The 12,654-nt window shown below is 39.6% G+C and overlaps 2 protein-coding genes across 2 annotated transcripts in view; one reads left to right on the top strand and one right to left on the bottom strand.

Moving 5' to 3' along the window:
- The window catches only part of fhip1b (FHF complex subunit HOOK interacting protein 1B), a 716,414-nt gene that overhangs the window by 354,080 nt on the left and 349,680 nt on the right, over window positions 1-12,654 (top strand). The window lies entirely within an intron of this gene.
- On the bottom strand, window positions 3,181-12,554 carry LOC133658931 (gamma-crystallin B-like). Its single transcript, XM_062061458.1, has 3 exons — window positions 12,254-12,554; window positions 3,580-3,822; window positions 3,181-3,511 (listed from the first exon to the last, which is right to left on the bottom strand). The coding sequence occupies exons 1-3, from the start codon at window positions 12,269-12,271 to the stop codon at window positions 3,239-3,241; spliced, it is 534 nt and encodes a 177-aa protein (XP_061917442.1). The 5' UTR covers window positions 12,272-12,554; the 3' UTR covers window positions 3,181-3,238.

Here is a 12,654-nt window from a genome sequence, read left to right as displayed (position 1 = left end):
AAAGATTCACAGCCCTAATATATATATATATATATATATATATATATATATATATATATATATATATATATATATATATATATATATATATATATATATATATATATATATATATATATATATACATATCAATCAAGTTTTACTAAAGATTTAGGAGACCAGTCTTACAGTTAATAGCAGCATCTAGAAGTGCTCTAAAAATCAAACGTGAAGAGACAGCTTATTGAGTATGAAAACAACTCCCTCCCGCCCAGAAAGGAATACAGCCTCATTGTTGTAATACAGATAAGGTAAAAAGGGAGTATATCATACTCCCAATTAACATTCCAACGCCTTCAAGATAAGGCACAGAGTTTACTTGCGGACCTGAGATCGGTAGGTTGTGAGTTCAAACCCAGGCCGAGTCATACCAAAGACTATGAAAATGGGACCCATTACCTCCCTGCTTGGCAGTCAGCATCAAAGGTTGAAATTGGGGGTTCAATCTCCAAAAATGATTCCCGGGTGCGGCCACCGCTGCTGCCCACTGCTCCCCTCACCTCCCAGGGGTTGTGATCAAGGGTGATGGGTCAAATGCAGAGAATAATTTCGCCACACCTAGTGTGTGTGTGACAATCAGTGGTACTTTACCTTTAACTTAACATAAGATTCAAGCACAAAGTGTACACATGGGAAAATATTAGCTGCTTTAAACATGACTATGAATAACGAAATAACTCTGAAAAAAATATATGCATTCTCCACACTATGTCAAAGTACATAAGACTTCTAGCCAGAGGCTGATTTGCAACCATTGTCCCTGGTTAGGCTTTTTAAAAAAAGAGTTGAGAAAAGTGTAAAACACATACAAAAGGATTAAGACAAGTTCAAGAATAAAAACACATTGAAAATAATTGGCCCCATTTGTCCACACTACATCCAGTTCTAGTGCTCACACTTCTAATTTTCCTTAAGCCACTTTTTCAGTTTTGTGGAGAAAAGTAAATAGATAATAGTATTGTAATATGTTAGGAATGAATTGCTAAACTTTTCTTTCTCTTATTTATAAACATGGTTTGTCTTTGGACTGTTTTATGCAGTTTATGTATTTTATCAAGAGTGAAATATGTTATATTAGGTAACACTAATATGTTATGTAACAAGCATGCGGTTGTATGTGGTACTAAAAACGGACAGGGACCTCACTTTTCAAATGTTTTTCTAACAGGACAAATTTTGAATTTATGACGTCTGATTGTGCCGCGAGCACATGGACGTGGCATCATACCATAGAGCTACTCAACCGACCATTCTAAGTTACGGTTTGGTTACGGTGGCCATCTTTGTACTCATCCTGCTATCTGGGTATTAAACAGTACCACGATTCAAAGTATATCGCTTTAAAAAGCCTAAGATTTAATTTTTTCAAATGTGTAAACGTTTTGCATCAAAATTAGTTTTGAAATACAATAGGATAGTATTATAAGATATGCTGAGATACATCACTCATTAACTTTCTTCTAAACATTTTTCTTTCTTTTCTACACAGTTTATATATTTCACTAACCTTTCACATTAGAATAGACACAGTCCCAATTCTCAACAATACGAGTACCCTTTTGTGTACTTCAGTGTGTGTGTTAAAATGTGTTCATAAATGTTTTTATTTGTATCTAACATTGAACGCTGAGCTGTGCTGTCCAGTTGTTGTCTTGTTTTCTTAGACGTACGTGTCTCATTTGCAGGCGCTGTTCTCTTATTTTATTTTCTAGCAGACTGTGCATGCAGTTGCAACTCCAAGATGTTAGATGGCAGCATTGTATAGGCTACAGAGTGTTGCTGGCCTTGTTTTTTGTTGAGTCATTGAAAGTGTTTGTACTGTAGGTATTTTTCTTAGTACACACCAGCTGTTTTGGCTAGAACATGCATTTTATTTGATGTTTTGATTAGCAAATGTGGAAGTGTTGAAATCGCCATGTAAAATTGCTAATGCTAATCTTTAGCATGCCTACAGCAAACAACCAATGTAAAATAGCATCGAGCCTGCATATTTTGAAAAGTGGAGCCTCACGGTACGTTTGAGTGCCTTCTTTTTGCTTTGTTGACATAGAAAATTGTAACATTATCTCGAGCAATCCTACTCAATTATTTTCTGCTACGTCCCTCCCAGGAAAAATAAAATATTTTTCCCCCGCTTCCATTCAACACCGTGGCTAAAAATAGTCAAATGTATCTATAAAATTGTTATAAGTACACCTCTGCATAACATTGTATCCTCAGTAACATTTTGCAACTGGCCATGATGGCATGTGTTAGAAAAAAATTGGAATATATAAAAATAAAATAAAATATTTGAAATAATTAAAATAAATCAATAATAATTCAAAAATAATAAAATTAAATCAAATATGAAAAAATTATTAAAATAAATCAATAATAATAATTTAAAAAAAGAAAAAGAAAAATACCGTTGATTTAATGTGAATCGGTAACCTATGAAAGTAACAGATTCAATACCGATCCCTAGTTCTTTTCTTTTTTGTCCTGTCCATCTTCTCAGGCAAATCATATTGTTGATGTAGATGCCCATATCGGCTGTACAAATTTACTTTACAAAAAGAGAATTGTGGGATACTTCTCATGTTGCCTTATTTGTATTTGACTTTATTTAAATGGATTCATATTATTATTTGGTGCAGTTGGGCCGTAGCAGGAGGGGATAGAAAGAGAAAAAAAATGAAGAGAGAGGGGGAAATTGTGGGGACAAGAGGGGGATAAGACAGAGAGACAAAAACAACAACAGCAAACACAACAATAACAATAACAACAACAACAACAACAACAGAACAACATCAGAAAATAGGATATGTACAAATATGATAGTAAAAGTGATAGCAAAGAAGCAGTTAGTGAAATAAATAATAATACAGAAATGACAATGAACGTTATTTCACTAAAAATGGAGCAATACGAATACCAATAGAAATAGCACTATTGATAATGAATAATAACATTTACCTCTATTATCAACAATACAATACGATCCCTATAGTTCTACACGGAGCATGTGTTCTGCGTAGCCTACAGGGAGGGGTGGTCCTGATCAGCAGTCATGTCAGTGTTCATCTCTTGAGCTTTATTCGACAACGACTGCTATGAAATTTCAACATACCAAAAAACTTGACACCGGCAAATGTTTCGTACACCACCTCTTTATTGCGCAGAGTCAAGTTGTGTCACAATTCCAGAACGAGTCCATCTAAACGCAGAGGACTCGCCGGAGGGATCCCACTGTGGGGTCCGGGGCGGCCCACTCTGTGTGGCGGCGGTACTGTCCCCTCTCCAGAAGATACTGGTGTCCGCGGTAGTCCGGAAGCTCGTAGAGGACCCAGGCGCCATCCTGCACTTGGGCAGAGTGAACCGCCCCCTGGAGCCAAAGGTCGGACAGCTGGGAGACGTCCTGCGTGCACTCCAGTGTCTGACCGCCAAAGTCGGGACGCTCGAAGACGCGGATTCTGAAGGCGCCGGAAACCTAAAAGACAAAGTCCAGACTTGACGTGGTTGTCTGAAGACGTCCGAGAGCGTCTTCACCCATCCTACATTTGGGATGACGTGACAGGAGCGGACGCTGTCGGTGTAACCCATCCATTGGCGGTAGTCCGGGTACTCCCCTTTGGTCAGGACGTACTGGTAGCCCAGGTAGTTAGGCCTCTCAAACAGAACCCAGGCCCCGCTCTTAACTCTGACTGAGCTGCAGCGACTCAGGTGACCGTTCAGTTCGGGACAGTCGCTGCTACACTCGTAATAGTCCCCCTTGTAGTTCTGGTCTTGGTAGAATGTGATCTAGAAGCAGAATAGCAGTGAAAAAATACCGACTCTTATGAATTTATCAGTCAGGATTTCACAATATCGCCAATTCAATGCAAATTATGTGCAACTTTGTCCAATGCCTGCACATTTTGACCCATGGATTTTGTCTCAAGCGCGCACATCAACTGTCTAAACCAAGGATGTCCTAACTTTTTCCAGCGAGGGTCACCTACATAAAAATTGAAGGCTGTGAGGGCCACTTTGATACCTTTTCTACAATAAAAAACACTAGAACCAATACAATATAAATCTATGAATATATGCCAAACTATCTGAACAACAACTTAAAGGCCTACTGAAACCCACTACTACCGACCACGCAGTCTGATAGTTTATATATCAATGATGAAATCTTAACACTGCAACACATGCCAATACGGCCGGGTTAACTTATAAAGTGACATTTTATATTTCCCGCTAAACTTCCGGTTGAAAACGTCTATGTATGATGACGTATGCGCGTGACGTCAATCGTTGAACCGGAAGTATTGGTACACCATTGAATCCAATACAAAAAGCTCTGTTTTCATCTCAAAATTCCAAAGTATTCTGGACATGTGTGTTGGTGAATCTTTTGCAATTTGTTTAATGAACAATGGAGACTGCAAAGAAGAAAGTTGTAGGTGGAATCGGTGTATTAGCGGCAGACTACAGCAACACAACCAGGAGGACTTTGAGATGTATAGCAGACGCGCTAGCCGCCAACCTCACCTTGACTTCCTCCGTCTCCGGGCCACCGACCGCATCTATGATCGTCGCTTCGTCGATCGCTGGAACGCAGGTGAGCACGGGTGTTGATGAGCAGATGAGGGCTGGCGTAGGTGGATAGCTAATGTTTTTAGCATAGCTCTGTGAGGTCCCGTTGCTAAGTTAGCTTCAATGGCGTCGTTAGCAACAGCATTGTTAAGCTTCGCCAGGCTGGAAAGCATTAACAGTGTAGTTACAGGTCCATGGTTTAATAGTATTGTTGATTTTCTGTCTATCCTTCCAGTCAGGGGTTTATTTCTTTTGTTTCTATGTGCATTTAAGCCCGATGTGCTATCACGTTAGCTCCGTAGCTAAAGAGCTTCGCCGATGTGTTGTCGTGGATATAAAAGTCACTGTGAATGTCCATTTCGCGTTCTCGACTCTCATTTTCAAGAGGATATAGTATCAGAGGTGGTTTAAAATACAAATCCGTGATCCACAATAGAAAAAGGAGAAAGTGTGGAATCCAATGAACCTTTGTACCTAAGTTACGGTCAGAGCGAAAAAAGATATGTCTTGCACTACACTCTAGTCCTTCACTCTCACGTTCCTCATCTACGAATCTTTCATCCTCGCTCAAATTAATGGGGTAATCGTCGCTTTCTCGGTCCGAATCGCTCTCGCTGCATTGTAAACAATGGGGAAATGTGAGGAGCCTTTCAACCTGTGACGTCACGCTACTTCCGGTACAGGCAAGGCTTTTTTAATCAGCGACCAAAAGTTGCGAACTTTATCGTCGATGTTCTCTACTAAATCCTTTCAGCAAAAATATGGCAATATCGCAAAATGATCAAGTATGACACATAGAATGGATCTGCTATCCCCGTTTAAATAAAAAAAAATCATTTCAGTAGGCCTTTAAAGGCCTACTGAAACCCACTACTACCGACCACGCAGTCTGATAGTTTATATATCAATGATGAAATCTTAACATTATAACACATGCCAATACGGCCGGGTTAACTTATAAAGTGACATTTTAAATTTGCCGCTAAACTTCCGGTTCGAAACGCCTCTGAGGATGACGTATGCGTGTGACGTAGCCCGGCGAACACGGGTATGCCTTCCACATTGAAGCCGATACGAAAAAGCTCTGTTTTCATTTCATAATTCCACAGTATTCTGGACATCTGTGTTCGTGAATCTGTTTCAATCATGTTCATTGCATTATGGAGAAGGAAGCCGAGCAAGCAAAGAAGAAAGTTGTCGGTGCGAAATGGACGTATTTTTCGAACGTAGTCAGCCACAACAGTACACAGCCGGCGCTTCTTTGTTTACATTCCCGAAAGATGCAGTCAAGATGGAAGAACTCGGATAACAGAGACTCTAACCAGGAGGACTTTTGATTTGGATACACAGACGCCTGTAGAGAACTGGGACAACACAGACTCTTACCAGGATTACTTTGATTTGGATGACAAAGACGCAGACGTGCTACTGTGAGTATGCAGCTTTGGCTTTTTTTTGCGTATGTACGTAACTTTTTTAAAATATATAAGCTTTATGAACCTTGGGTTAGGTGAACGGTCTTTTGGGCTGAGTGATTGTGTGTGTTGATCATGTGTTTGAATTGTATTGGCGTGTTCTATGGAGCTAGGAGCTAGCAGAGGAGCTAGGAGCTAGCATAACACGTACCGTACCGTACGTGCGCGTCACGTACGTAACTTTTTAAAAATATATAAGCTTTATGAACCTTGGGTTAGGTGAACGGTCTTTTGGGCTGAGTGATTGTGTGTGTTGATCGGGTGTTTGAATTGTATTGGCGTGTTCTATGGAGCTAGGAGCTAGCAGAGGAGCTAGGAGCTAGCATAACAAACACGCAGGTGTTATTATGCAGGATTAATTTGTGGCATATTAAATATAAGCCTGGTTGTGTTGTGGCTAATAGAGTATATATATGTCTTGTGTTTATTTACTGTTGTAGTCATTCCCAGCTGAATATCAGGTACCGTGAGTATGCAGCCTTGGCTGCTAAACATTCGATAACTTGACCGTATGTGCGCGTCACGTACGTAACTTTTTAAAAATATATAAGCTTTATGAACCTTGGGTTAGGTAAACGGTCTTTTGGGCTGAGTGATTGTGTGTGTTGATCAGCTGTTTGAATTGTATTGGCGTGTTCTATGGAGCTAGGAGCTAGCAGAGGAGCTAGGAGCTAGCATAACAAACACGCAGGTGTTTTTATGCAGGATTAATTTGTGGCATATTAAATATAAGCCTGGTTGTGTTGTGGCTAATAGAGTATATATATGTCTTGTGTTTATTTACTGTTGTAGTCATTCCCAGCTGAATATCAGGTCACCCCCGGCTCTCACAGCATCTTCCCTATCTGAATAGCTTCAACTCCCCACTAGTCCTTCACTTGCACTTTACTCATCCACAAATCTTTCATCCTCGCTCAAATTAATGGGGAAATTGTCGCTTTCTCGGTCCGAATCTCTCTCACTTCATGCGGCCATCATTGTAAACAATAGGGAACTTTGCGTATATGTTCAACTGACTACGTCACGCTACTTCCGGTAGGTGCAAGCCTTTTTTTTATCAGATACCAAAAGTTGCAATCTTTATCGTCGTTGTTCTATACTAAATCCTTTCAGCAAAAATATGGCAATATCGCGAAATGATCAAGTATGACACATAGAATAGATCTGCTATCCCCGTTTAAATAAAAAAAATTCATTTCAGTAGGCCTTTAAAGCATATTCTAAGTAATTATGCCCTAAAGCAGGGCTATTCAACTACATCATGAAGAGGGCCGCAGTTTCAAGAGCCCAAGGGCTTTGGGGCCTGACATCGAAATGGGTATATTTCGTCAAAAAGTGCCTCCGCGGGTTATATTTCTTTGAGACTGTGTTTACTTAATTGCAAAGTAAAACTTTCACACCGCACTGTCAATAAAGTCATTATTCTGCCCTCGCTACTTGTTTCCAGCGTGTGCAGCTAGTTAACAGCATGAAGAAAAAGAAGCTCCAGTTTTTGTTGGGGATTGATGTTCCTTCTTAAATTATTTTCCTTCCTCAGTTTTATTTCTTTACACTTCCTCCTTCATTTAGTTTGTAAGACTCAAAATATGAACAAAAGTATACCGTCCATTGTGTATTTTACATTAATAAAATGGAAGGTTTAGTGTTAATATATTACAAATGTTTACACATATAGAAACTACACAACATTCACACACCAAACATTGCATGTGACTTATCACTATTTGCGTTGATGCCCTCTACTGGTCAAATTTAGCAATACATGTAGTAAAAGAGGTTTGATTGTTACTCACAGACAAAAAATAACACAACCACAAATACAAAAGACATCACAAAATCAGCAATTTCAAGACAAAACCAACCAAATATCTTTATATACCAACAATATCTACTTACAAATGTTTGACAAAGTTTGGTGATGAAGCTTACATGCTGGGATTTCTACCATTGTTGCTGCTTGTCTGGATCAATGTGTCCGTCGCTAAAAGGGCCGCCAGGTAGCAACAACATTCATATTTAGTTGTCCAGTCGTTGTTAAAAGTCAGATTTTTGCAATTTATTTAGATTTTTTTCCAGCGTTGAATGCCTAGTCTTCTTCTACTTACCCTTCATTCATTATGACACATAAGCCTCACTGTTGCCCCATGCGGGGTGGCGGGAGTACTGCATACACAATCAACCCTAGTTTTAATGGTTTTATCAACGGGCCAAATGAAAATCTTTGGCGGGTAGGATGTGGCCCACGGGCCGCCAGTTGAGTAGACCTGCCCTAAATTAATCACTCTCAACCATAAACATGGTTAAGATTAACTAAAAACTAGACGAGACCAAAGCAATCAGCCCACGCAGTTCAGTATTGAGGCCACTGTTTGGCTCAGCCTCAGATAGCATTATTAGACTCATATAACTTGGTACTTGACACAGGCTAAATGTTAGCATGCTATAACATTAACATGCTAACTTATTTTTAGCCAATTTTATAGCCAAACACCTTAGAATCATATGACTTGATACTTGACACATGCTAACTGTTAGCATGCTAAAGTTAGGATTCTAACTTTTTTAGACAAAGTTGAAGCCAAACGCCTCAGACTTGTGTAACCTGGTGCTTGACACATGCTAACTGTTAGCATGCTATAACATGAACATGCTAACTTTTTTTTTAGCCAATTTTACAGCCAAACACCTTAGAATCATGACTTGACACCTTAGAATCATGGTAACTGTTAGCATGCTAAAGTTAGCATTCTAAATTTTTTTAGACAATGTTGCAGCCAAACACCTTACAGTCATATGACTTCATACTTGACTTAACTGTTAGCATTCTAGCTTTTTTAGACAATTTTGCAACCAAATGCCTCAGACTCGTGTAATTTGGTGCTTGACCCATGCTGTTAGCATGCTAACAATAACATTCCAGCATACCAACATTAACATGCTAACTTCTTACATTTTTGCAGGCGAACACCTTAGACTCATATAACTTTGTACTTGACACACGCTAACTGTTAGCATGCAAAAGGTTAGGGTTAGGGTTATTATAGGGTTAGGGTTAGGGTTATACTACATTTCTGCATTCACACGCAATTTTTTTTTACCAAAATTGCATATTGTATTTTTTTGTTTAATGTTCTAATCCGGGATAAAAAAAAAATTGTATTTAGAATGTTTCCCTTGGGGCGCATTTTGGACATCCCTGGTCTAATCTCGTATGGACAAAGCAGGTAGAACAACAATATATCAACTCTTAATTGCTCAAACGGCACAATTGTTGTCCTTGCGCGTAGCTCAGACATACTTCCTGTTCCTGTCTATGGCATTAAGCCTTCTGGTTTCCAGTTAGTTAACATTTTTTTTATCCAGTGTAAGTAAATTATGAACAGATTTTGATATAAAACTCCGACCAACCAGGCAAAGAAGCAGCATTTACAGAGATGTTAGAGATGTTAAAGTGTGATGATAATTTCTCATCGTCTCTCATTTACTAACAAAAATTAGCGCTGTAGATCACGCTCAACTAGGGCTTGTCGATACAGCTGAAAACTGTATCAGGAAGGTGAGGTGTCAGGGGGGCCTGACTGAACCAGGCTCAACCAGGAAATATGACCAAGTATGCCGGTCGCCCCCTACTGGTTGTGCTAAAACATACAAGAAACGCAGGTATCCTTGCAGGTTTTAAAATCAGTAGACCAGTACTTCTTATATGGGGTGGGGGGCATGATAGGGGGACGGGAGAAAACAATACACAAGTCTTCAGCTAGGTGGCATGTAGGTGCTGGTGCCAGCGACTCCTAAAGCGATTTGTACAGATAAATAAATATCAGGTTCTCAATTGTATTTCAATTTTGGGCGGGGTTTGGGGTTTTACAAAAAATAATTGAGAAGCGGAACTGTGAAATGCGGTGGAAACTCAGACTACACAGGCAACAGGAACCTATAGTTCTAGCAACAAATAGTTCCAGGTACTTACAAGTTCATGAAATCTTCGGTGGAAAAGGACCTTGTGTTGAAAAAGAAAACTACTCAAAATGGAGCCAAATCGAGCTGAGTGGATACTGCACAGTGGGACAAAATCTTAAATTGTGTTCAGATCCTGGACAGAACGACCTCATCCCTGAGCGGCATATTTGGCATCTAAATGGGGAAGGTTTTTGAAAAACCCAAAAGACTTGGAAGATCCTAGCAATACTAGGAAAAATGTCTAAATCAGACTTTGAAAGACAAATCCTGCTGCTCGAGTCCTGACTAGAACCAGGATATACAACCATATTAGTCCAGTGCTTAGAGAATAGACTTTACAACAGCTGTCATTGTGTATAAGTCTCTTCATGGTCAAGTACATCTTTGACGTGTTAGAGCCATAAGAACCATCTCGACCTCTGAGAACCTCAGGGAGTGGTCTCCTGCTGGACCAAACATGGTGAAACTGCGTTTGAGTTTTCTCCAAAGTAAGCTGGCTCAGGGTGGAGGACAGAGTAAAACAACTTGCACTGAGCCTAGTCTATAAAATCCACTACACCTCCCTGATACCGAAGTACATGTCAAACTACTTCCTTAACGTAAATGACCGCCATAACCACAACACCAGGGGGAGCTCCACTAACCACGTTAAACCCAGATTCCGTTCTAACAAAGGTCTTAACTCATTCTCTTTCTATGCCACATCAATATGGAATGCGCTCCCAACAGGTATAAAAGAAAGGGCATCTCTATCCTCCTTCAAAACCGCAATAAAAGTACACCTCCAGGCAACTTCAACCCTAAACTAACACCCTCCCGGGATTGTTAATAATCAAATGTAGATACTTTTTCTTATGCCTTCTGATCTCTGTCTGTCTGTCTGTCTGTCTGTCTGTCTCTCTCTCTTTCTCTCTCTCTCTCTCTCTTTCTCTCTCTCTCTCTTTCTCTCTCTCTCTCTATGTCCACTACTTGCTGTACATATCCTACCAAGTCAGACCTACACTGTTTCAATATCCATTTCTCTGTTCTCAATTGTTGATGACTGATGATAACAACCAAACCTGATACCCCCCCCCAACTCCACACCCCGGATTGTAAATAATGTAAATAATTCAATTGTAAATAATGTAAATAATTCAATGTAAGTACCATGATGATTATCTTGTGTGATGACTGTATTATGATGATAGTATATATCTGATAGTATACATCTGTATCATGAAACAATTTAAGTGGACCCCGACTTAAACAAGTTGAAAAACTTATTCGGGTGTTACCATTTAGTGGTCAATTGTACGGAATATGTACTTCACTGTGCAACCTACTAATACAATTATCAATCAATCAATCAATCAATGCTCTTAAAATCTGTTTTGGTCTTCCAAAAGATCTGAAGAACAATTAAACAATGTTCAAATCCAGCCTGAAAACACTTTTATTTAATTGTGCATATGACAACTGAAAGTGTTTTATCTACACGCTTGGATTTTATTTTGAATTACGGTTATCTTTGTGATGATTTTATTTTATGATAATAACTTGAATTACGATTATTTTATTTCTATGGCTGCCTTCTTGTAACTTTCTGTAAAGCACTTCGAATTGAATTGTTCTCTACAAATAAACTTGCCTTGCCTTGCCTTACTGACTGACCGCCACTAGAGGGTGCATTTGCATGGTTTCTGAGGATTATGATAGGTTACACTGTAGGCCAAGAGGATTTAACTAAATTGTTTTGGTGGCCACATTTCCAGAAATCTAAGAACCTTCACTATTTGTCTTGTTTTGTTTATTCCGGAGAACTAGCATCCTCTACAGTGGACATTTGATTTCTTTTGTCAGATTTACAGAAACGTTCCTCTGTTTTTAAGGACCTTCTGCAAAGTTGTGAGTTTCTCTTTTTATCGAACTCACTGGCCAGCAGTTAAATAGCCCAGATTATGAAAGAGAGACGATCCAAAGTGGAACTTTGAGGAACACCATGAGTGTAACTAAACAAGTTAAACAAATGACTACTGACTCTATCTGAAGTAAAAATTTGATGCAACATTTTTTGTATCCATAGTTTTGAACTGAACTCAGGGGCCGGTATGGTGTCATTACCAGGCCAGATTTCCCCCCCAGGCCTCCAGTTGAATAGGCCTGCTGTAGGCTACAAATATGCTGTAGGTTTGAAATGTTCAAAATGGCAAATTAAAAAAAAATTCTCCTACCTTCCCCGCAGAGTCCATGTTTGGGCCTTACACCACCTTTTTAGCTCACGGTGTATCAGAACATTCCCAACACAGCCGCTCTAGATTTATACTGCTGCCACGTAGCGCACCGCCAGAGCATCATTGTCATTCCAATAGCCTCAGCATTTACCGCTAATCTGCACGCTACAACTGCCAGCGGTGCGGACGCGGTTGAAGATGAGCTGGCAACAAAAGCTCAGAAATACATGTTTGCTTGTAAAGTCACTTCTTTCATATGTATAGCTTGTGTTCTATTGTGTGCTTAGCTGTTGTGTAGCTGCTAGTAGCCTATACATGTGTGAATGGACTAAAATAGAAGAGAAGACCAACCTTGTGGGCTTATAGAAGGAGGTTTAGATGCATACTAGGGGGAAAATGTC

Source organism: Entelurus aequoreus, linkage group LG10 (assembly GCF_033978785.1).
Source record: "Entelurus aequoreus isolate RoL-2023_Sb linkage group LG10, RoL_Eaeq_v1.1, whole genome shotgun sequence".
In the NCBI taxonomy this organism is placed as follows: Eukaryota; Metazoa; Chordata; class Actinopteri; order Syngnathiformes; family Syngnathidae; genus Entelurus; species Entelurus aequoreus.
Note: the sequence above shows the minus strand (reverse complement) of the source record. Positions and strands in the feature narration are given on the sequence as shown.

Excerpts from the sequence above, each read along its gene's own strand:
- LOC133658931 (XM_062061458.1), bottom strand. Across the intron at positions 3,512-3,579 it reads CCTGTCACGTCATCCCAAAT|GTTTCCGGCGCCTTCAGAAT; the intron begins GTAGGATGGGTG and ends TTTGTCTTTTAG.